The 22500-nt window shown below is 58.8% G+C and overlaps 10 protein-coding genes and 1 pseudogene across 10 annotated transcripts in view; 10 read left to right on the top strand and 1 right to left on the bottom strand.

The window, feature by feature from the left end:
- ACA1_218670 (urease accessory protein UreD, putative) overlaps positions 1-179 on the top strand; it is a gene marked incomplete at both ends in the record, with an annotated part of 1560 nt that extends 1381 nt beyond the window's left edge. The window contains one exon of the mRNA XM_004337177.1: positions 9-179. Within this exon, the coding sequence (XP_004337225.1) occupies positions 9-179 (171 nt within the window). The remainder of the gene's footprint in view (positions 1-8) is intronic.
- Positions 180-414: 235 nt separating this feature from the next.
- Positions 415-768, top strand: ACA1_218660 (annotated as a pseudogene).
- A 337-nt stretch (positions 769-1105) lies between these two features.
- ACA1_218650 (ribosomal protein L9, Nterminal domain containing protein) lies at positions 1106-2143 on the top strand (the record flags this gene model as incomplete). The annotated part of the gene is made up of 4 exons (XM_004337176.1): positions 1106-1110; positions 1391-1646; positions 1725-1838; positions 1961-2143. The coding sequence occupies 4 exons, from the start codon at positions 1106-1108 to the stop codon at positions 2141-2143; spliced, it is 558 nt and encodes a 185-aa protein (XP_004337224.1).
- A 268-nt stretch (positions 2144-2411) lies between these two features.
- Positions 2412-3659, top strand: ACA1_218640 (nucleoside diphosphate kinase 1, putative; the record flags this gene model as incomplete). Its single annotated transcript, XM_004337175.1, has 7 exons — positions 2412-2433; positions 2503-2568; positions 2728-2795; positions 2864-2903; positions 2986-3152; positions 3238-3518; positions 3593-3659. The coding sequence occupies 7 exons, from the start codon at positions 2412-2414 to the stop codon at positions 3657-3659; spliced, it is 711 nt and encodes a 236-aa protein (XP_004337223.1).
- Positions 3660-3873: 214 nt separating this feature from the next.
- Positions 3874-4362, bottom strand: ACA1_218630 (uncharacterized protein; the record flags this gene model as incomplete). The annotated part of the gene is made up of 4 exons (XM_004337174.1): positions 3874-3943; positions 4023-4059; positions 4130-4190; positions 4252-4362. 4 exons carry the CDS (start codon positions 4360-4362, stop codon positions 3874-3876), a joined length of 279 nt encoding a protein of 92 aa, XP_004337222.1.
- Positions 4363-5328: 966 nt separating this feature from the next.
- ACA1_218620 (cholinesterase) lies at positions 5329-8050 on the top strand (the record flags this gene model as incomplete). The annotated part of the gene is made up of 13 exons (XM_004337173.1): positions 5329-5475; positions 5551-5644; positions 5783-5943; positions 6056-6142; positions 6256-6372; positions 6461-6595; positions 6679-6741; positions 6823-6937; positions 6969-7073; positions 7136-7396; positions 7488-7568; positions 7666-7750; positions 7852-8050. 13 exons carry the CDS (start codon positions 5329-5331, stop codon positions 8048-8050), a joined length of 1650 nt encoding a protein of 549 aa, XP_004337221.1.
- Positions 8051-8583: 533 nt separating this feature from the next.
- Positions 8584-10177, top strand: ACA1_218610 (uncharacterized protein; the record flags this gene model as incomplete). The annotated part of the gene is made up of 6 exons (XM_004337172.1): positions 8584-8776; positions 8858-9053; positions 9147-9291; positions 9400-9507; positions 9628-9933; positions 10055-10177. 6 exons carry the CDS (start codon positions 8584-8586, stop codon positions 10175-10177), a joined length of 1071 nt encoding a protein of 356 aa, XP_004337220.1.
- A 234-nt stretch (positions 10178-10411) lies between these two features.
- ACA1_218600 (PCI domain containing protein) lies at positions 10412-14074 on the top strand (the record flags this gene model as incomplete). The annotated part of the gene is given in 7 exon segments (XM_004337171.1): positions 10412-10454; positions 10560-10669; positions 10738-10824; positions 10892-11176; positions 11282-11706; positions 11825-13385; positions 13397-14074. The coding sequence occupies 7 exon segments, from the start codon at positions 10412-10414 to the stop codon at positions 14072-14074; spliced, it is 3189 nt and encodes a 1062-aa protein (XP_004337219.1).
- A 214-nt stretch (positions 14075-14288) lies between these two features.
- On the top strand, positions 14289-16643 carry ACA1_218590 (uncharacterized protein; the record flags this gene model as incomplete). The annotated part of the gene is made up of 10 exons (XM_004337170.1): positions 14289-14526; positions 14614-14724; positions 14834-14919; positions 15010-15072; positions 15237-15329; positions 15482-15592; positions 15749-15898; positions 16007-16100; positions 16280-16503; positions 16626-16643. The coding sequence occupies 10 exons, from the start codon at positions 14289-14291 to the stop codon at positions 16641-16643; spliced, it is 1188 nt and encodes a 395-aa protein (XP_004337218.1).
- A 221-nt stretch (positions 16644-16864) lies between these two features.
- On the top strand, positions 16865-21871 carry ACA1_218580 (leucine rich repeat domain containing protein; the record flags this gene model as incomplete). The annotated part of the gene is made up of 14 exons (XM_004337169.1): positions 16865-17142; positions 17324-17991; positions 18067-18190; positions 18318-18497; positions 18611-18713; positions 18848-18978; positions 19096-19271; positions 19431-19610; positions 19692-19787; positions 19910-20820; positions 20940-21083; positions 21172-21241; positions 21389-21541; positions 21621-21871. 14 exons carry the CDS (start codon positions 16865-16867, stop codon positions 21869-21871), a joined length of 3465 nt encoding a protein of 1154 aa, XP_004337217.1.
- A 273-nt stretch (positions 21872-22144) lies between these two features.
- ACA1_218470 (rasrelated protein Rab-21, putative) overlaps positions 22145-22500 on the top strand; it is a gene marked incomplete at both ends in the record, with an annotated part of 1344 nt that continues 988 nt past the window's right edge. Inside the window, 2 exons of the mRNA XM_004337168.1 lie at positions 22145-22184; positions 22302-22438. Of these exons, the coding sequence (XP_004337216.1) occupies positions 22145-22184; positions 22302-22438 (177 nt within the window). The remainder of the gene's footprint in view (positions 22185-22301; positions 22439-22500) is intronic.

The following is a 22500-nucleotide window of genomic DNA, read 5'->3' as shown; positions in this document are numbered from 1 at the left end:
ACAGGAAGCCACTCGACGCTGCTTCTTCGTCATCATCAGGCCACGCCTCGTCCGGCGACATGGTGGGCGTGATGGTCAAGATCGCCGCCAAGAAGACGTCACAGGTGACCGACGCCATCCACGAGCACTTCAACGGACTCTGGCAGGACGCCCTGGGCAACGACCCCTACCGACTGTAAACAAAGCAAACAGAGGAGCGAATGGGGGAGTGATGGCCAGAGAGCTGGCCTTGTGCTTGGAGCATTGCTTTCATAATGAAGAGTGTAAATACACACAACTTTTCTCTTTCCCTCCCTGTTCGCCCAGGCTTGGAATTTATTGGTATTTTGAGACATACCACGAATACTTCAGTTGAAAAAGCCAAAAAACAGGCAAAAGAAAGGGCAACAAGAAATCGAACATTCACCCAAGAGAATGGCGACATCTGGTGTGGCCACCACGGCTTCGAGGAGCTTCGCTGACGCTGCGGCGAGGAACCAGCACCTCTACCGCTCCGCCATGCGAGCGGCCCCTCGCATCATTCAGATGTACGATCTGCCCTACAACGTGGGCCAGGTGCGCTCGCGGATCGCCGAGGAATTTAGAAAGCACCAGAACGTGAGGGACCCCGTGACGATGGACATGCTCTGGTTCAAGGGAAAATCGGAACTCGACGAGACCCTGCTGACGTGGAAGCAGCGCCCCCACATCCTCCACTACTTCGCCCCCAAGAAGAAGGAGGAATCCGACTTCTTGCGCAAGTTCTACGCCAACGAGGACATCGACTAGACGAAGATCGCGATGTACGAAGATGGCGCGTGATCGAACGGGACAGAACCTCGCTGCGGGGGGCGCAATCGAACGATCGCGAAGGAGAAAATGGCCCTGTGATGTTGTAGAGACGATTTAATTCCCAAAAATTACAGCCATTTTTTATTTTGACAACTTGCATTCAGATGTTGTTTATGTCAGGATCACTTAGCTTGGCTCTTGCTTGGTGCAGCCAACATGTCTGCAGCATCGAAAATATTAAATCAAATAAAAAAACAAAAAAAGCAAAAGAAATCAAGGAAACCATAATCAAAAAAGGCTCCGGCGACATTGCCAAGTCACTAATTGCCAGACAATGAGGTCCGTTCCTGATTGCCGATGGATCCGACTTTCCTCCTCCTTCTAATCCTTCTCTTTGTTCAGATCATCGTTTTCCGAGTGGGCGGAGTCTCCCCCCTTGCCCTCTCCTCCTACGCCCCCCTCCGCGCTGGCAGCCTCTTCCGCACCAGCAGCATTTTGCCCCAGGTCGGGACTCGTAATCATCTGCAAATCATCCGTCATTTGCTTATTTCAATCATGTGCTCATCATTCTTTGTTTGGCCACTACACAGCACGATTGGACGGCGTTGGTTAGCAGCAGGGGTTATGCCACAAAGAAGACTGCTGCACCGGCCAAGGCCAAGCCAAAGTCCAAGGCGTCGGGTCCGCAGAAGTCGAACAAGCCCGTCAAGAACAAGAAGATCAAGATCGTGCTCACCAGCGACGTGCCCAGCGTGGGCGTCAAGGGCGAGGACGTCGAGGTGGCTAAGGGCTTCGCCCGCAACTACCTTTTCCCTCAGAAGCTTGCCGTGTACTGCACCGAGGAGAACCTCAAGCTCTACGAAGCCGATAGAGCGGTGCGCCACCCCATTCGCCCTTGCTGCAGCCGCTGCTGCCCGTTGGCACGCGTCTCACCGCACGCGCACGCGCCACAGAACATCGACTATGAGAAGCGACAGAAGCTGCAGGAGCTGGCCAAGGCCAAGAAGCGGTTGTCCAAGGTCGAGGTGCTCATGAAGCGTCAGATCATCCAAGTCCAACCCGAACAGGTACTTTATCGGCGTGCGTGTGCTGGTGTTGATGTTGGTGTTCTGTTGTCGTGGCCTGTGCGACGTGCATGCTCTGTCGTTGAGCGGGACGCTGATCACGGATGCGTACGAACGCTGGCCAGATACTCCATGCCCCCGTGACGGCGGACAACATCGTGGAAAAGCTGTGGCTGCAGCACAAGATTCAGCTGGCCAAGGACCAGCTCGACCTCGAAGCCCCGATCTCGCAGCTGGGCACCTTCTCCGTGCCGGTGAAGCTCGAAGACATCGACGTTCCCCTCAAGGTGCGCGTGCAGGCCCGCTGAGTGTGGAACCGCCGCCAGCAGCAGCGTCAGACGAATAAATAGAACCATTACCATCCCGTTACCTTCTTACCTTGGTTGAAGGAATCAGCGCGCCTCCTGCACCAGCTCAGAAGTCGTCGTAATCGGTGTAAGGACCCGGGCCAGCTGTGCGCCGTTCGTGGGCGTGCCGTGCCTGAATGCCCGGCTTTTACTGGGCGGCGCAGCGGCCAAAGCGCCCAAAGGGCTCATCTTCTTGATTCTTGTCCCCCACCCAAAGACTACCAACACGATGCGCCGCGCTACCTCCATCTGTACGTTAATCTGTGTGCGAGGAGAGAATGGTTGGCTCATCTGACCCTCTTATCTCTTGCGCGCAACAGCCGCCAGAACCGCCACCGTCGCCAGGCCCGCTGCCCGTTCGGCTTCGCGCCTTCAGCTCTCCCAGGGTACGTGCGCCTACACTGGCCCTTCTTCATATTGATTCATGATCTACTTGATTCCAAAATGCTGCTCTTTAATTCTGAGGGATTGAATCACGCACCGAGTCGAGTGCCACCAGAAAGATGTTTGTGTTTCTGCTGACCTTTCTGTAATTACGCTACCAGTCGCCACCAGGACCTTCGTGTCGGGCACTGCCCAGGCCACTTCCAGCTCTGCCAGGACTGGCGCCATGGTACGCGCACCTCCAGAATCTTGAGCAACCACATCCACCCTGGCGGCACTCATTGTTCCAATCCACAGCTCATCGGTGCCGCCGCCTTCGCTGGTGCCAGCTACTACAGTACGCGACATCTTGTTGGGCACTATTTGGGTCTTCAAATTTTCCAGAGATTGGACGATTATTTACATGTCTCTACTCGCAGGCTTCGCCTCGGTCAAGGCTGACGACAAGGTGCCCCACACTGGTCTTCCCGGCACCAGGTTCGAGAGGACCTTCATCGCCATCAAGCCCGATGGTGTCCAGCGTGGCATCGTGGGTGAGATCATCCAGCGCTTCGAGAAGAAGGGCTACAAGCTCGTTGGCCTCAAGGTAGGAATCAAAGCCCCCAAACTCGACGTTCTGCTGAACCTGCACAAGATTCTGATTCGCCTCTTCACTTGCTTGCTCCACGCAGGTCGTCAAGCCCACCAAGCAGTTCGCCGAGCAGCACTACGCTGATCTCTCGAAGAAGCCTTTCTTCCCCAGCCTGGTGAACTACTTCTCGTCTGGCCCCGTCGTCGCCATGGTGTTCGAGGGCAGGAACGCCATCGTCAACGGCCGCAAGATCGTTGGTGCCACCAACCCCGCTGATGCCGAGGCTGGCTCCGTCAGGGGTGACCTTTGCATTGACATTGGCCGCAACATCATCCACGGCTCCGACGGCCCCGAGAGCGCCAAGGACGAGATCTCCCTCTGGTACCACCGCCACATCACTTCACCGCCCCTGTCCCCCTTGCAGGCCTCTCGGCTCACACACGCTCCTCTCACAGGTTCAAGGAGGGCGAGCTCGCCAACTGGGAGTCCGAGAACGCCAAGTGGGTGTACGAGAAGCTCTAAGCGTGTGTTGTCGTCCTTCGCCACGTTCGAGTGTCTCCACTCCGCCTTTGGGATCGTGTGTTCGTGGTCTGGCTCATTCACTCATGTCTCAACGAGCTGCGTTGGCCTTTCGCACTTTCGGCAACATGAAGGAGATCACGACTTCCATTCCACTTCTTCTCCCTTGCGAGTTGTGCAGTCCCATTGCCCTTCTTTATTGTAGAAGTCTTCCGCCTTACAGGCCGGAAAGAGGGAAGAGCTTGGTAAAGTGCACCCGCTCGGGACCCACAGTCTTGCTCTTGCCCCTGCGCACCGCACGCAACGCAACACAACTCACAGGTTAGAGCCAACGCCAGCACTCGAGGTTTGGTGGGTGACAGGTACCCGAGCTTCCGTGGGTGCCACACGACCTTGCGCTTGGCTGGTGGTTTGCAGAGAACGTAAAGAATGAGTGTGATTGCTGGCCCGGGGGGGGGGGAGTGGAAGCATACCGAAGGGTCCGGTGACGCGGAAACGCTTCTTGGCGGCGGACTTTATGATCGAAACGAAGCGCTGCCAAAGAAGACGATTAACGAATTGATTGAGAAAAGCGCCGGCGTGATGTAAGATGTACCGATTGGGTAAGCACAGGTGTCGTGCTGGAGATGAGGGCTGTCGATGACGGGCTGGTCGACCGGGCGAAGGCGAAGGGCGCAAGTCCCATCAAGATTGGTCGTCGCTGCATTGTGATTGGATTTAAAAACAAAGAAAAAAGAAAAGGAGGGAAAACAATTTTGTACCAAGGACCTCACTTAGAGAAAAACATGCGAAGAGAGATGCAAGCACTTGATGGAATCATAGAGGTTGGCACCATACCTAACAAGCCTGCCTGGAGGCTCTCACATATTTCAAGAGCATTAACATTACCAGGAGGCGAAAAGGCGCCACAGCATACTACAATGTGGTGGGGTCCCACACTGTGCTCATGAATGGGCTGAAGAAGGAGTTCCACCTGGCCTAGGGGACCTTAAGAAGACCAACAACAGCATGTATCACAATGCCCTCCTGCAGATTGTTGACCAAAATGGCCTGTTTTCCTGATTGTCCTAGCCAGAAAACAGTATACAATACCTTTTTCATAAGGCCAAAAATGAGAATTATCAGGAGATCAGGAAAACAGGCCATTATGGTCAACAATCTGTACAGCCTACCAGTTCCTGCATGTGCATTCATTCTAACATACAGAATAACACCTGGGTGTGTAAAAAGAAATTGGTGGTTTTTAATACTGATGGTTGTTCAAAAAAGTCCACACACTTTTGATGTTTTCTGTTTTGACACCATTTTTGCAGGTTTTTGTACATGACTTTGATCTGACACACATCAGGCTAGTTTTTTCACTATTTTGTGCCTTTTTCTGCTCGTTTTCCTGTCCATTAAGGGGACCAAACTCCCACTTCTAGCTTCTTCTCTTGTAAGCCCCAACCATAGCCACAACAGCAATGGTTTTCCTACTGGAGGTGCTGAGAATAGTCAGCTGGCAAACCAACACACCAGCAGGCCTACTGTACAGCACAGGGAACACCAGGAGCAAGATGACTCTCACCTTGGCCAATGTAGTCAATGCTGCTGGAATAGGGGAAAGAAAGTTCTTCTCTTCATTTGCAGCTATTGGCAGGGAGGAAAAGAGGTCAAAATTGACAAAAAGAAGATGACAAGAACCACGCGTGGGTACGCTCTGCTTGCCGTACTCGGTGTACTGCTGCTGGCAGCAGTTGTGCATGCCGATGACTCTGTAGTCAACACCTCCAACGGCCCGGTGCGCGGCATCGTCGCCTCCACCTACCGCGTCTTCAAGGTACGCGCCCTCTTCGTCGGAATTAAATTTGTTTAACTCCTAACCACAATGCCATACGATGCCGCTCTCTTCCAGGGCATCCCCTACGCAGAGCCACCCGTGGGTCCGCTACGCTGGCGCGATCCCCTCCCGCACCGCGGCTGGGCACCCAGCACTCTCAACGCCACTGGTACAGGCGCCCCCTCATAGCTATTGGCCAAAATTTTATCGGGCAGGCTATGCTACGATTGGTCGAGCTTTCCGCCGCTTCCTTGGGCCGCTTCCCTTACCTTCGTTGGTGTTCGCCCTCTCCCACGACTCGGTACAGAGTTCGGCCCGGGATGTCCGCAGCGTTGCGTGCTGCCGCCCCACATGTGCCCCCAGAGTGAGAGCGAGGACTGCCTCACGCTCAACATCTGGACCCCGCGTGGTGCCTCCTCGTCACCCCGCTCCGTCATGTTCTTCATGCCCGGCGGCCGCTTCGAACAGGTGCACTTACAAACGCCCACCACCCCCCACCCTGCTGTTGCATTGCCAACATTCCTCAAACCATTTATGTATATTTAACATGGTTTATATATCTCTCGCCACTCGCGTGTAGGGCGACAGCACTTCGCCTCTGTACTCGGGCGAGTACTTCACGACCAACCTGGACGTGATCCTCGTCACCACCAACTACCGCCTCGGCGTACGACCACCCTCCACCCACCACCACACAGCTCTCCCGCAGCTGTGCCATTGCTTGTGTTGTGTTGTCACCAGCTTATGTACAACCACTCCACTACTGTACTACCTGTGTAGGTGCTCGGCCATCTCGTGACGGACGAGTACGCGGGCAACTTTGCCATCAAGGACCAGCGCATGGCCCTCGTGTGGCTCAAGAAGAACATCGCCGCCTTCGGTGGCAACCCCAACGACGTGCGCCCATCTGATCTCCACCCACTCCTCAGCCGACGCCTGAAACTCACATGCGCCCCCAACCACCATCAATCAATCAATCAATCAGGTGACGATCTTCGGCCAGAGCGCGGGCGCGTCGTCGACGGCCGTCCACCTGCTGTCGCCCTACAGCCGGGGCCTCTTCTCCAAGGCCATCATGGAGTCCAACCCATTCGCCCTCCCCATGAAGACCGTCCAGGAGGTGCGCCCCACACACCATTCTGATTGGGCGATTTTATTGACATGTCTTTTTATGTTAACATATATATTTATATATATTACTAGGGACGCGATCTGGGCCGTAAGTTCGTCGAATACCTGCACTGCCCCTGGAACCACGAGACCACGGTGCCCCCCCTTCCAAGAATTAAGGCAAGTTTGTTGTGATTGCGGGTGGTCAGCTGATCGGAAAAAAATTGATGGGTCCAGGACGCGTGCCTGAGGAGCAAGAGCGTGAATGAGGTGATGGCCGGCCAGTACGGCGTGCAGGGCAGCATCGACTACTTCCACCCGCTCCTCCTCTTCTTGCCCTGGACGCCCATCGGTACGTCGCCTGCCCTCCCTCTTCCGACCAGCAGTGCATGAGCCCATGAGTCTGATCTCTACAACGTCGTCAGTCGATGGCAAGGAGCTGACCGACCAGCCCTGGAAGCTGTTCACCGCTGGCAACTTCACCAAAGGTGTGCGCACGCGCAACACCGCACATGCTAGCGCCACGAAGGTTCTAACACGCGTCACACAGTTCCGATCATGATGGGCACTGTGGCCGAGGAGGCGCTGTTCTTCATCTACGAGGCGTCCAACGGCACCAAGGTGTCGGAGAGTCTCTACGTGCTCCTCGAGTCCTACCTGTTCCAGCTGGACGTGGTCGAGGTCCTGCGCAAGTACCCGGTGGGCGGCATCTGGGACGACTCCGACTACCGCCCGCTCCTCTCCACGCAGGGCACCGACTACATCTTCGTCTGCCCGACTCGCCTCTCGGCCCGCGGCGTTGCCAAGACCGGTACGTCGTTCATCCACGCGCCGCCATCGTCGTTGTCAGCTCGGTCGGCTAACACGACGCACACGCACACGCACACGCTCACGCTCGACAGGAGTTCCCACGTTCCTTTACCAATTCAACCACGTCCCTTCGTTCGACGCGTGGGGCAAGTACACTTTCTGCGACGGTCACGGTACAGCTGAGATCTCTTTCGCTTTCGCTCTTTTCCTGCTTCGTCGCTCTTGGGGGGGGGGGAATAGTCACTCACCACTGGCCCACACACACTACAGTTTGTCACGGCATTGAGCTGCCCTTCGTGTTCCACGCCGCCGCCCCGTTTTACAACTTCACCGCCGCCGAAGACGATCTTTCCAAGTACGATCGTCAATGATGTGAACGAAGCCAGTGATGATGGCGACGATGAGTTAACACAACGATCAAATGTGTGTCGTGTGTCGTGTTTGTGTTTGTTGAAGGCGGATGAGCACGTACTGGACCAACTTCGCCAAGAGCGGAAACCCGAACCACCCGTTGCCGGTGCAGCCGGCGTGGCCCGCCTACACCGCGTCGGCCGACGCCAGCATGGAGTTGGCCACCCCGCCCACCGTCCAGACCGGCCTGCGCGCCTCCTACTGCGACTTCTGGGATCGCCTCGGCTACTCCCACGGCGTGTAAAAGGCAACAATTAAAACTTTAGGGCTTTGCGCCCCTCTTGCGTGGCCCGCCTACACCGCGTCGGTCGACGCCAGCATGGAGAAAGGCAAGAAATCAAAAAAAAACCGATTTTTTACATTTATATTTATCATTTATATAACATTCATTATTATTTTGTTTTCTTTTGTGCTGAACAAGATGGAGGAGGACAGGAAGAGGAAGCAGGCGGCAGAGGCGCACGCTCGAAAGCGCGCGAGATCGGAAGGAGGCGCGTCATCGTCGTCTTCATCTTCATCCGCTTTGGCTGCAAATGGAAGGGCCAAACCCTCGCCGCGCAAACCAAATCACCTCAGGTAATCAACGTCACTCCATTCAAATCCACAATGCACTCGCTTGCCTAATCGTGTTATCCCCCCCCCCTCACTCTTCAACCTCCAGTCGGGAATCAGAGGTGCACCCTCCATCCTCATTTTTGGCACTGTCTGTAATCGCTACTTTGCTCATTTCATCCCCATTTCCCATCATCATCAACTGCCCCACAGTTTCTGTGCAAGATGAAGTTTTCCAACACTCTGCCGCCCATCCCGTTTGACCCGAAGCTGCTCACGAATCCGTTCGACTCCATGCGGTTCGTGCGATACCGCACGACCTCCCTCGAGACCTCCCACCAGCACACCCTCCACGCCGAGCCCGACCTCGGCATCCCCATCGACCTCATCGACCCCTCCACCTACAAGGCCACCCCTGGTCCGGCTCCTCTTCTTTTCTTCATCTGCTGTCGTGTCGTGTCGTGTCGTGTGTCGTGTGCTAAGGGTGGTGCAACGACAGGAGCGGCTCTTCCGCCCGAAGACGCGGTGCTGATCCAGGTCGGCGCCGCGGAGACGCCCGAGGTGAAGAAGAAGAAAGCCAACGTGCGCGAGAAGCCCAGCACGAGCGTGTCGTGGCTGCGGCGCCACACCGAGTACATCTCCGACTACGAACAGAGCACCAAGAAGGTCTCGCGCGCTGACAGTATCGAAGCCCGGTACCACCACCCGACCCACCAACACGCCACACTTCGCTGCACGCACGTCTGGCGGCTCAGCGTCTGACCCAAGGCGCTGCGCTTTCTTCGTAGGGTGGGCCACGCCACGCTCAAGCGGGCCGAGAAGGACAAGAGGAAGCGCACGCGCGAGGAGGTCGTGGACGCCATCGACCAGGGGTTCGAGGCCGCCAAGGAGATCCCCGTCCACCCCACAGACCCGTCGCTCAAGCCGCTCGAGGTACTGTCTGCATGTGTGTGTGTGTGTGTGTGTGTGTGTGTGTGGCGTATTCGTGTGTGTCCCGCGCTCCAACTAATCTTGCGTGCGTACACGTTCCTTCCGCCCCAGATCTTGCCCGTGTTCCCGGACCACGACCTCTGGGCCAACAGCTACACACTCGTCACATTCGACGCCGACCCTGGCCGCCCGCGCGCCCAGAAGCAAGCGCTCCTCAAGGTACCGCCAACGTTTTCCTCTTTTGTTTTTGTTTTTCAATTTTATTTAAGTTATTGTTTTAGTTTTTGAATTAATTGTATATATTCCTGTTTTAACGTTCGGCCGTTTGCGCTGCTGCAGGGTTTCTCGACGGAGGCTGAAGCCGAGGTCGGGCTGGCCAAGCAGAGCTTCGTGGCGTACCTGGTGCCGAAGAACGACGGGAACGACGACGAGGGTAAGGGAAAGAAGAAGGTGGGCGACGAAGACGACGAGGGGGCGGCGGTGGAAGAGGTCGACGGGAAGACGGCGGAGTACGAGTGGGTGCGCGAGTACTCGTTCAGGAAGGACCAGCAGCACAGCGCCACCTACTTCTTCGTGTGGGACGACGAAAGCGTGCGCTACAACGAGATCCAGGCGAAGATCGTCCTCGACAAGATCAAATCGCAGGTGGGCAACACACACGACCACACACACACACACACACACACACACACACACACGACACACACGACCACACGCGCACACACACGACACTGTGGTGCTCATCATCGCGCTTTGATGTGTACAGGCGGCCAAGGACGCCATCCGCAGGCAGGCTCGCCCATCGCATTCGTACGTGACAACGCGCAACCCGACCGAAGATGAGCTGGAGGCCATGGAACTGGCCAGGGACGCACTGGCACCCTTCTAGGCTCTGGTTGATGATGACCTGTACAATCCCGCCAAAAACATGGCTGGTGAAGTGGCCAAGTGCCTGTCGCACCCAACACGCTCTGTTCTCTTTTTTTTTTTTATTGTGAAAAAGGAGGATAAATTGGGGTTTTGTGGTTTCTTTTCTTGGGTAATTCTCACCGTTGGGTTTTCTGGCTTTGCTGCGCTGATCAACAAGAAGGGCTGTGCTTTTTTCCGCATCAGCACATCATCCATGTCCTTCGCAAAGCCTGAGAACGCTCTTCAACGAGCGCAGGGTAAGCATAGATTCATCTCGTCTTCCGATCCCGCCCAAAATTACGAGGCATGGATTGCGGACTCCGCCCCATTTTCTGATTCATCTCATCATATTCACCATTCAGAACTGCTTGCCGTCTCGCCCAACCAAAGAGATGAGGCCCTCAAGCAGCTCCGCACTGTCATCACTTCCAGGCGTCACCGCACCTGGCAGAAGTCCCTCGAGGACCTGATGGTACGGCGATTCGAGTCAACATGCACTGCCATTTTTGACACTAACAAATTATTGCTTGCTGCGATCAGGTCCTCTACATCACACTGTGCGTTCAGCTCAGGAAGGGCAAGGAGGCCAAGGATGGCCTTCACCAGTATCGCGGCATCTGCCAGCAGGTATGCTATTTTGCTTTAAACTTCATGTTCATCCTCGTGCACGAGGATTCTAATCTCGAATTTGTAGGTCAATGTTGCTTCGCTCGGCCACGTGATCAAGCATTTCCTTGAGCAGGCCGAACAGCACGCCAAGGAGGCCCAGAGCAAGGCCGAGAAGATCACCCTCGACATTGAGGATCTCGACGCCGAGGAGGCACCCGAGAGCCTTATGCTCGGCAAGGTGAGCGGAGAGGACACCAAGGACCGCACGGACCGACAGATCGTCACCCCCTGGCTCAAGTTCCTGTGGGAGACCTACCGTACCGTGCTGGACATCCTCCGCAACAATGCCAAGCTCGAGACCCTCTACCACGTACGCACCTGCCCTCTCCACATAATTTAATTCTACGCCGAAATTTGCGCCATCATCGTCATTCTGAATGGATCGATTGATTCTACTTCTTCCAACAATCTGCAGTACACAGCCCAGCAGGCGTTCGACTTCTGCAAGAAGTACAAGCGTAACACCGAATTCAGGCGCCTGAGCGAGATCCTGCGCGGTCATGTCAGCAACCTCTCCAAGAGCACGCAGATGACCAACGCCGTCTCGCTCACCAGCCCCGAGAGCCTGGCCTTCCACCTGGAGACCCGCTTTTCGCAGCTCAACGTCGCCTGCGAGCTCGAGCTGTGGCAGGAGGCCTTCCGCTCCATTGAGGACCTCCACGCCCTCATGTCGATGGCCAAGAAGCCCCCGAAGCCCCAGCTGCTGGCCAACTACTACGACAAGCTGGCCCGCGTCTTCCTCGTCTCTGAGAACTACACCCTCCACGCCTACGCGTGGTACAAGTACTACACGCTCTCCAAGAACCAGAACAAGGCCCTCTCCGCCGAAGACCTCAAGCAGTACGTCATGACCGGCTCCCCGCTTCTTTCTGAACACATCTTCCTCATCAACGCGATAGTTACTAGTTCTCGCAAGAAGATGCTGATCATCATTTCCCTGTCTTCTTCATGACATCAGGATGGCTTCGACCGTGGTGGTGGCCGCTCTGTGCATTCCCATGGAGACCGGTGAGGTGAGCGAGGAGCTGGGCGGCGCCGAGCTCGACAGCAGCCACAGGGAGAAGGTCACCCGCCTGGCCAGCCTCCTGGGTCCGGGCACCGCGCCCAGCCGCGAGAACCTCCTCTCGGAGCTCAACATCCGTGGCATCACCACCTCGGTGGTCGCCGAGCTCGAGGACATCTACAACCTCGCCGAGAAGCGCTTCCAGCCGCTCACCTACGTCGAGAACCTCAAGGCCAAGCTCGACTTCATCGCCGCCCAGCCCGGCCTCAAGCACTACGTCGCGCCCCTGCAGCAGAACATCTTCATCAGGCTGCTCCAGCAGATCGCCCGGGCCTACGGCACCATCAAGATCGAGCACGTCGCCCAGCTGGCCTACTTCATGGACGCCCGCGTGGTGGAGAGGCGCGTGGTCGAGGCCGTGCGCGCCGGCTACGTTCGCGCCAAGATCGATCACCAGAACAAGACCCTCAACTTCACGTCCGACCCCGCCGGTCCCGACGCCCTCCGCGGCCAGCTCAGGTCGCTCTCCCGCTCTCTGGCCCATGTCGCCAACCTCATCCACCCCACCCGTGAGGCCGAGCGTGCCGAGAAGAAGAAGGAGCTCTTCGCTGCGACGCTGAAGAGCATCGGCGAGGAGCACACCCGCATCCTCGAGAGGCGCCGCATCATCGAGCGCAGGAAGGAGATCCGGGAGCAGATGGCCAACCTGCGCGCGGCTGCCGCTGCCGCTGTGGCCCGCAAGGCCGAGGAGGAGCGTCGTGCCGTGGAGGCCGCCGCGCGCGCCGAGGTGCTCAAGAAGAAGGCCGAGGAGGAGCGCAAGAAGAAGGAGGAGGAGATGGAGAGGAACCGCATCAAGCGCGAGCTTGAGAGCCTCAGCAAGATCGCCAAGGACTCGGTCACCATCACCGAGGAGCTGCTGCAGAAGGTCGACCAGGAGGAGGTCGACGCCAAGCAGGTGCTCGAGCGGAAGAAGGAGGAGCTCAAGCGCGCCAAGAAGGACGCCGAGACCAAGCTTCTCAATCTCGCCAAGAAGCTCGACCACAGCGTGCGCGCCATGCGCGAGGAGGAGCGGCCGCTGCTCGAGCAGTTCTACAACGCCCTCCAGCAGGAGGAGAAGACCGCCTACGAGGTCCAGGTCGCCTCCTACAGGGAGTCCCAGGAGAAGGTCCACGCCAAGGAGGTCGAGGAGAAGCGAAGGCTCATCCGCATGAACCCCGACCGCGCCTCCTTCGAGGAGCGCATCCTCAAGCGCCGCACCGAGGAGTTCAACCGCCTCAAGGCCGCCCAGGACGAGCGCCTCGTCGGCATCCGCGCGCAGCTTGAGAAGGAGAGGGAGCAGCGCCGGAAGGAGATGGAGGAGCGAAAGCGCAAGGCCGAGGAGAAGGAGCGCCTGCGCCGCGAGGAGGAGGAGAAGCGCCGGAAGATCGAGGAGGAGAACAGGCGCCGCGCCGAGGAGGCCGCCGAAGAGGAGCGCAAGCTCGAGGAGGAGCGCCGCGAGCGCGAGGAGGAGCGTCCCGTCGCGAGGAGGCCCACCGTCGCGAGGAGGACGAGCGCCGCGTCGAAGACGACAGGCGCCGTGACGAGGAGAAGCGTCGCGATGACGAGGGCGGTGGCTGGCGTCGCCCGGGCGCGGGCGCCCCTGTCCGCCGCGACGACGACCGCAGGCCGCCTGTCAGGCGCGACGACGAGTACCGCCGCGGCGGCGAACCCGGCGCCTACGTGCCCCCCGGCCAGCGCGGTGTTGGCCGCCGTGACGACGACGACCGCAGGCCGCCCGTCAGGCGCGACGAGGAGGAGCGCGGTGGCGGCTGGGGTCGACGCGACGACGACCGCAGGCCGCCCGTCCGCCGTGACGATGACGATCGCAGGCCGCCCGCCAGGCGCGACGACGACTGGGGTCCGCGCGGTGGCGCCGGTGGTCCCCCTCGCAGGGACTACGATGACGACAGGCGCGGTGGTGACGACCGCGGTCCGCGCGGCGGCGATTACGGCCGCGGCCCTTCGCGCGGTGGTGAGGGTGGACGAGACGAGTGGCGAGGCCGTGGCGAGGAGCGCGGCGGCCCGCGCGGCGGCGACTACGGCCGCGATCGTGAGGCCGGCGGTGGCGGTGACGCCTGGCGCAGGCCCGGTGCCCGCGACGAGAGAGGCCCGCCCATGCGTAGGGAAAGTCCCCCCAGCAGGGACGCCAGGCCTCGCGGCAACTAGAGGGCGCACCATCAGCCGCACACGTTCTACCACAACAAGTCCACCACCGCGTTCAGCGGTCAAAAACAAACAACAAACAATAAATAATTAGCCTTAGTCTGGTGCTGCGAGCGTTTACCTCCCCTAGCCAAGAAGACGCCAACACCATCCACCACTTATTTATTTGTTGTCTTTTGTGCTTTTTTTGTGTTTTTGTTTTCCGTGTTGCGGAGAGATGGAGGCACAAGGGAAGGCTCGGCAAGCGCGAGCGTGGCATGGGCGGGCCGGTGCTCCGCCCAGCGCGTCGGCTTCCCAACTGTTCGGCTCGCGCCTGGCCCTCACCTCAGCAGAGTCCGTTGAGGATGACGAGATGAACCCGGGCGTGCGGGTGGCCGCCTTCCTTGCCACGCGCAACGAAGTGCGGCACGTGGTCGCCACCGCTCCCCTCGCTCCACCTCCCCCCACCGCTTCTGGTACTCTCCCTCCTCTCGAAATTGATTTTGATCAATTCGGAAGATGTGATTGTTTTATTTATTTATTATTATTTGTTTATGACACAGGCGTGCCCAAACCCGAGGGGTTCGGGCCGGTGTCGGAGAAGCCTGTGGTGGTGCAGCACAGCCACCGGGCCGAGATTCAGCACCTCGCCTTCATCCACACCAGCGGAGGAGGTACCTTCTCGCTCTCTTCCCGTCTTGTCTTTTTTGACTCGCTACTACTTGAATATATTTGTTTATTCGTTTATTATTTATTTATTGTTTTTTCCATTCCTTTATGCAGAGGGTTTGCTGGGCTCCACCGATGGCCGCGGTGCAGCCATCGTCTCCCGATTCTCCCTCTCCACCCTGGCCTCTCACACCGGCGAGGTACTACTACCCACCATCGCGCTACTTACTCTCTCGCCCATCTTTGCCCGGTGCACTCAGGCCCTGACCGTCTCATTCTACAAATCGTAGGGGTCGACGTCGGAGGTGCTGGCGCCGTCGCAGGCCATGTACCTGCCGCCGGCCTCGCCCGTCGTGGAGTGGGGCTGGTCCGGCCTCGCCTTCAACCCCTCCACCTCCTCGGGACCCACTGCCGTACGCGTCCACTCCACCCAGCCCACCTCTACATTTTCTGCATTCCTCACATTCTTCTCTACCCATGGTCGGTCGTCTGTGGGTGATCGGGCCGCGGAGAGCAGCTGGTGCGGGTGAACTACTTCGGAAAGAGTCTGGAGTGGTTCGAGGAGGATCGGTGCGTGCGTCAGGTCCACACCCTCGGATGCCCCACGCAGGTATTCGCACCACCACCACCACCAACCGCTAAGCGCTCTGTTTTGCGTCCCAAGGCCCCGAATGTGTAACCAACGCTTGCCTCATTGTCGTGTCGTTGGTCGTGTCGTGTCGTGTCGTGCGGCGCGGGTTGTTGTGTTATGTTGGACAACAGGCGGCGTTCGTGCGGGGTCAACCGAACCTGGTGGCCGTGGCCGAAGGTAACGACTTGGCTCTGTGGGACCTCCGATCGTCCGAGAAGAACGGCTGCGCCAAACGCATCACCGTACGCCGACCATCTTTTTCTTCTTTTCTTTCTTTTTCGACATTGCGCTGACACGCACACACGCGACACCGCACACGCGACACACGCCTCCGCATTCATCTCACCGTACGCACGCACGCACCACCGCACACGCACACGCACACACGCACACACAAGGTGGCGGGAGGGCCATTGCACGGACTGGCAATCGGCGAGGGCAAGAACGCCGGTGCGATCGCAGTGGGCGGAGCTGGTCGCAGTGTGACGCTGGTCGACACCCGCAAGTGGACGCCGCGCAACCGTGCCACCAACCTCACCAAATACGAGGTATGCGCATGCGTGTGTCGTGTGTGTCGTGTGTGTCGTGTGTGTCGTGTGTGTCGTGTGTGTCGGTGTGTCGTGTGTCGTGTCTTAATAGAAGTGTCACATGAGCAGATCTCGTCTGTTCACCTGTCGAGCGTGGCGGAGGACGTGTGCTACGCCGGTGGCGTGGACTCGGAGGTGGTGTGCCGCAATGTGGGCGCCAAGGGTACTCCCTTTTTCGCGTTGCAACTATTTATTTATATTATTATTTTTATTCCAAATAATAATTATTTGGTTCGATTATCAGCCAAACAATAAATCTACTATATAGATAATTATAAAGTACGAATAAGTCTGGACATGTCCACTCACAACGATCGCACGCGTGGACATGGGGACGTGCAGTTGTTCAGAAGAAGGAGAATCCGGAGAAGATCTACGGTGGTGGCCACTACGACGGCTTCCGCGGCGACGGGCGATGGGTCGGCCTCCAGTGCACCACCCTACCCACCACCTCATCGTCTTCATCATCATCTTCTTCATCGTCGTCGTCCGTGGTATCAGGAGGCGAGGAGGTGCTGGTAGGCCACACAGAGCTGGGGAGCCTCTACATGCTCCTCCGTCCCAACGTCCTCGCCACCTCTCCTCCTGATCTCTCAGTTCTTCCCAATAAACAGTCAAACACAAGAGTCTTGATTTTCTTTTCTTTTGATTTTCCTTTACTTCCTCTCTTCCTTTGGTCGCACAGCAGGATAAAGAGAAGGAGTGATACGCCGCAGAACATCACGAAGGCGAAGAGACACAAGAGACGAAGGAAGAGTGAGGGTGGGACGTTAGAAGCCCAAGACGACACATTCATCCTTTTGATAGGAACGCACGCCTGCAGGCGCTTGATCGGTTAAATTGATTATCAATCAATTTAATTCATCAATTAATAAGATCAATCTCCCTCTTGGAAGACCGTGAAAGGGAGGTCACCTCATGAGCGCCATGGAGCAATCGCTGGATGAAGATGAGATGGAGATGGGAAGAGGGACATCGGGAGGAGCTGCAGCCGAGGCCATGATGATGGACACGACGCCGGTGGAGAGGCGGCACGCTGGCGGCCACGCGTCATCGGTGGTGCGGTCGCTGCGGCGGCTCTGCGTGGAGGCCGTGGCCGACCACTTCGGGCGCCACAGCCGCGAACTGCTCAACCTCAGCCCGGCCGCGCGCGAGCTCCTGCTTGCCCACCTCAAGGCCCGCTTCAACCCCGCCCGCCGCCACAGGTACCGTGTGCGTGTGCGTGTGCGTGTGCGTGTGCGTGGCTGACCTATGTGCCACGACACGCAGGCGTGTGGGCGGTGCGAGTGGGCTGTCGGAGGGAGCAATCGACTGGTACGCCTTGGCCTACTCAACATTGCATTGGTGGGCAGGCGTGACACGACACGCCACGACACGACACGACAGGTTTGTGCTGCCCGACGTGCGGTCGCTTGATCTCTCGCGCTGCGCGACGCTCTCCAGCCGCACCCTCGCGGCCGTGTCGAGCCACTGCTTCCAGCTCACCGCGCTCGACCTATCCCACGCCGCGTCGCTCACCGACGCCGACCTCCGCCCGCTCTTCCCCGCCTCCTTCCCCTTCATCACCACCACCGCCGCCACCTCCGCTTCTTCGCTCTTTTCCTTCGCCGCGTCGGCTTCGCCTTCGTTCTCCTCGGCGGCGTCGAGTCCGGCCTCGTCCGGCGCGCTGGCCTTCCCGCTCACGGCCTCGCCGTCGTCGTCATTGTCGACAACAGCGACAATGTCGACAAGCAACTCGTATTCGTTCGCGTCGTCGCCCGCGCCGCAGACACCGATCGCGCAGCAGTCGTCGTCGTCGCCCGGCTTCTGGAACCGCTTGTTCTCCCGCTCGCCGCAGCCCGCCGCGTCGTCGTCGTTGGGGTCGGCCTCGGCCTCGGCCTCGCCGACGCTGTCGCCCGCCACGTCCAACTCGTCGCTGTCGTCTCTTCCCGCAGTCGCGCTGTTCCAGGGCGGCGGCGATGACATCAGCGGCCTCTCCACCATGAGCCTCCGCGCCATCAATCTCCGCAACTGCTCGGGCCTCACCAGCGCCAGCGTCGAGAACATTCTTCGCCGTACCCACCCACTTTCCCTCTTCGTGTTGATTGGTCTGCTGACGTCATCAACTCGTGACCAACCTCGCACTGCAGTATGGGGTTCGTCGCTGCAGTCGCTCACCCTGGACGGCGACCGCATTAACCCGGCGAGCGTGGCCGCCCTCGCCAGCGCCTCGCACCTCACCCGCCTCGCACTCCTCCACTCGCCCTATCTCAAGTACTCCCCCAACCGCACACGCCACACGCGCCACACGACTAACGACACGACACGACACACGACACGACACGACACGACACATGACACGACACGCACACAACTTATGTTGGGGGGGGGAGCAATGTAGGCCGATTCCGGTGTCGGAGATGAAGTCGATGGACAAGGCCGAGGAGAGCAAGTACCCGGTGTTCGAGTGGCAGCTCATGCCGGCCCTCCAGGGCTGCCTCACCCCGGCCATGACCGAGCTCGTCCTCCACTTTGACTCCGAGACCATCACCGAAGAGATCGTGTGCCAGATCGTCGGCCTGTACGCCCCCGCCACCCGTTTCCCATGTGTCGTGTGTGTCGTGTGTGTCGTGTGTCATGTGTGTCGTGTCGTGTGTTGTGTCATTCCAATCATTGTTGTCGCCAACATCACAGGTGTGGCGCGAAGCTGCGGCTGCTGGAGATGCCTCTGCCGTCGCCCGAGGCCTGGAAGTTGGTCCTCCGACACTGCACATCGCTGCGCAAGCTCGATCTCTACGTACGTACCACACACGCACCGCGCTGTGCCTCCGGCAGCACAGCAACAAAGCCTACCAGCTCGCACTCACCGTGTGTCGTGTGTGCGTGCGTGCGTGTGTGTGTGTGTGTGTGTGTGGCGTGTGGCGTGTGTAGGGCTGGTACTGCACGGACGACGCGGTGAGTGGGATGGCGCACTTCCCGAGCGCCACCGAGGTCACCGTGCGCAGCTGCTCGCTCTCCGACGAGTCCTTCATCCGCATCGCCGCCGCTTGCCCCAAAACCACGTTCGTCCCCGCCTCACTTTTATTGATTTATCTTTATTGTAATTATTTGTTGTTATTTATTCTCATCAATTATTTAACTAATTTGTGATTTATTATTCTTTTTTTAAAACGAAATAGGAAGGTGGAGCTGCGGTCGGTGGAGACGGTGACGGACGTGGGCATGGAGGCCATCGCCAAGGCCGTGGCGGGCAACCTGCGGGAGCTCACCATCGCCTCCCTGGAGCAGGTCACCGACACCGCACTCCACCACTTTGCCGAATACTGCCCCAACCTGCGCACCCTCCAACTCTCCGGTACCACCCATTGCATTTGCTGCGCGTGCCACAGCCCCTCGAGGCACACAACCAACGACACGACACACGACACACGACACACGACACACGACACACGACACACGACACGACACACGACACGACAACACACGACACGACACGACACGACACGCGCTGCAGGAATGTCGGCAGATGATCAGACGCAGACGCTGACCGGCGCCACGGTGAGGTTCGGCAAGCTCAAGGAGCTCCGCCTGTCGTCGCTCTACTGCCCCGATCACACCGTGGCCGCCGTCCTCGCTCAGTGCACCCAGCTCCGCGCCCTGGTACAACCCAATCCCAGAGCCCACGCGCCTCCCGGTGGCTTACGTTGCGTGTCGTGTGCGGTCGTGTGTCGTTCGGTGTCGTGTGTGTCGATGTGGTGCGCCACGGCTGCCATAGCACTGGACGATGTGGGCGGGATGACGGGCGCAGGGATCAAGTCGAGCAGCCTTTGGCACCTCCAGCTCCGCAGCACGCCCCAGCTCACCGACGAGGGTACGCCGTCCTACCTCTCTCTCTCTCTCTTCACGTGCCCTAGGCCTTGAATACTCACGCGTGTGCGGTCATGCGCGTGTCGTGCGTGTGTCGTGTGTGTGTGTGTCGCTGATGTGGCGCAGGTGTGGAGAGCATGGTGAAGCAGTGCCCGGAGCTGCGCTCGGTGCGCATCAAGCACCAGGCCACCCTGCTCCGGTCCCAGCTGTGCCTGCTCGACGCCCCGCGTCTCCTCGAGCTGCGCGTCGGCGAGGGCAACCTCCTCGACGACGCCCTCTTCCGCCCCGACTCCCTCCACCTCCACCAGCAGCCACCACACGACGACCACCGCCCCAGCCACGTCGAGAGCGGCGACGTGCTGATGGCGACGGCGAAGGCTGAGGCAATTGACGACATGAACAAGGAGGCCGACGACGAGCGCGGCGCGGAGGCGGACCAAAAGACGAGCGAGGACCGCTACCGGCCGAGCGGCGCGGAGGCGGACGACGACAACGAGCGGGCGAGCAAGGAGAGCGAGGACGACCCCCGGCACCGACCACCGCCGCCGTCGCCGCCACTGACCATGCCGACGGCGGTCGACGAGGTGGTGGGCGCTCCGGCCGACCACAGCGCCGACGCCGAGCGCGAGGAGAGCGGACCGGCGGCGGGGCTCGACAAGCCCGCCGAAGAAGCAGAGGCCGAGACCGGCGAAGTGGGCGCCGCCACAGCCCGATCCGAGGAGCCGGTGGTCGCCGAGGTGGTCGCAGAAGAGGCTGAGCAGGACAAGGAGGCGAGCGTGTCCGCTGTCGACGTGTCGACCACCAACGCCGCGGCGGCCGACGAGGCGGCGAGCAGGCGGGAGGAGCAGGAGAACGGCGGCGAGGCGGATGAGGCGGCGGCGGCGGTGGAAGCGGTGGCGGTGGCGGCCAAGGATGAGAGCGCCAGGCAGGAAAGTGAAGAGGAGGTGGTGGAGGAGGAGCCGATGGCCATGTGCCCTCTGCTCGACGTCAAGCTCAAGAACTGCCCGCTCGTGACCGACAGGGGAATAGGCACTCTGGTAACGCTCCGCCATGTCGTGTGTTGCGTGTCGTGTTGCGTGTTGCGTGTCACGTGTCGTCCAGCCGCACGCACGTCAATCAAACAATATTGACCGATATGGGCGGTGGTGCGGAACAGATGCGGAGGTGCCGACGTATGGCGCGATTGCGGCTGTACTACTTCCCCCAGGTGACCGGCCGTACGCTGGGCGGCGCGCATCTCCGCAGCCTCGTGCTCGATCAATGCGGCCTCACTAACGATGGCTTCATCAGCCTCATCAGGGTATTCTCATCCATGCGACACGACCGCACACGCACCACCGCACACGACACACGCACACACGACACTAACGCACGACACGACTGCGCAGGCGTCGCCCGGCTTGCGGGAAATTGAGATCAGCGGAGCTGGAGGCGCCGGGACGGGCCATCCACGCGAACGTAGGACCATCCGCGCCATCGCCCAATTAGGCACCTTCTTAATGCTCATACCAACCCTCCGGAACGTCCACTAACACACGACACACGACACACACGACACACACGACACGACACACGACACACACACAACCACGCGCACACACACAGTCGAGTTCACCAAGTTGAGCGACGAGGGCTTGCGCGAGCTGGACCGCCACTGCCCCCGGCTGCGCTCGCTGTCGCTGAGCTTCCTCAACAGCGTCGCCCTCAAGGACATCGCCCTGCCCCACCTCGAAAGCCTCGCCCTCGAGGACATGCCCGGTACCCTCTCCGCACCACAACAGACACGACACACACACACGACACGACACGCAACACAACACTCACGTCGTCCGGGCAGCTGTGACGGATGAGTCACTGGGCGGGTTCGTGGGGCGGAGCACGAGGCTGTGCCGGCTGGACGTGCGGGCCGGCGTGCTGCGGGTGGAGAAGGGGACACCAACGACGTCGTCGTCGTTGGCGACGAGCCGCGGCAGCCGCGGCAGCAAGACCATGGTGGCGACGAGCGTCATGAACGTGACGGCGCCCTTTGTGGAGGCCCTCAAGGCCGCACGGCCCAACCTCGCCGTCACCTACCGTCTCATCGACTAGCGACCACACAACATCTATCAAATAAATAATAATAATTTTTGCCTTATTATTTATTGATTTATTAACATTTAATTATTTGGATTTGTCTGCGACGAATTCCTGGGTGTCGACACGCATTCCTTGAAGGAAAGTCGCTTGCCTGCCGCGGAACGAGAGGCCACAGGCGAACAAGGATTGCGCTCTAAAAAAAATAGAAGGGATCTTCACAAGCCAGCCAAAGGAGGAAGACATCATCGAACATTATTGGAATTGATAGCTTGGACATTTTGATAGATGACCACAACCAACTTCAAAGTCGTTCTTTTGGGCGAAGGTATGGAATAGAAGAAATGGATTAGGCCTAGGCGTGCATCCGCGTCATCTTTACCCCCCCCCTCCAGCCATCGTCATCTTCATCGAGCTGACGACTTGTGTGCTTCTCCTTTTGAAGGAAGCGTGGGTAAGACCTCGTTGGTGACGCGGTATGTCCAGAACACGTTCAATGAGCGGCACGTGACTACTATCCAGGCCTCTTTCCTCACAAAAAGGCTCAACGTAGACGGCAGTCGAGTCAACATTTCCATCTGGGTAAGTAATCTTCTTCTTTCGCCTCTCATCTCAAGGAAGCTGCTAACATTTATCGATAATTT

This window comes from Acanthamoeba castellanii, assembly GCF_000313135.1.
Source record: "Acanthamoeba castellanii str. Neff unplaced genomic scaffold scf7180000084758, whole genome shotgun sequence".
NCBI lineage: Eukaryota > Discosea > Longamoebia > Acanthamoebidae > Acanthamoeba > Acanthamoeba castellanii.
This window is presented reverse-complemented; position numbering and strand designations above follow the sequence as displayed.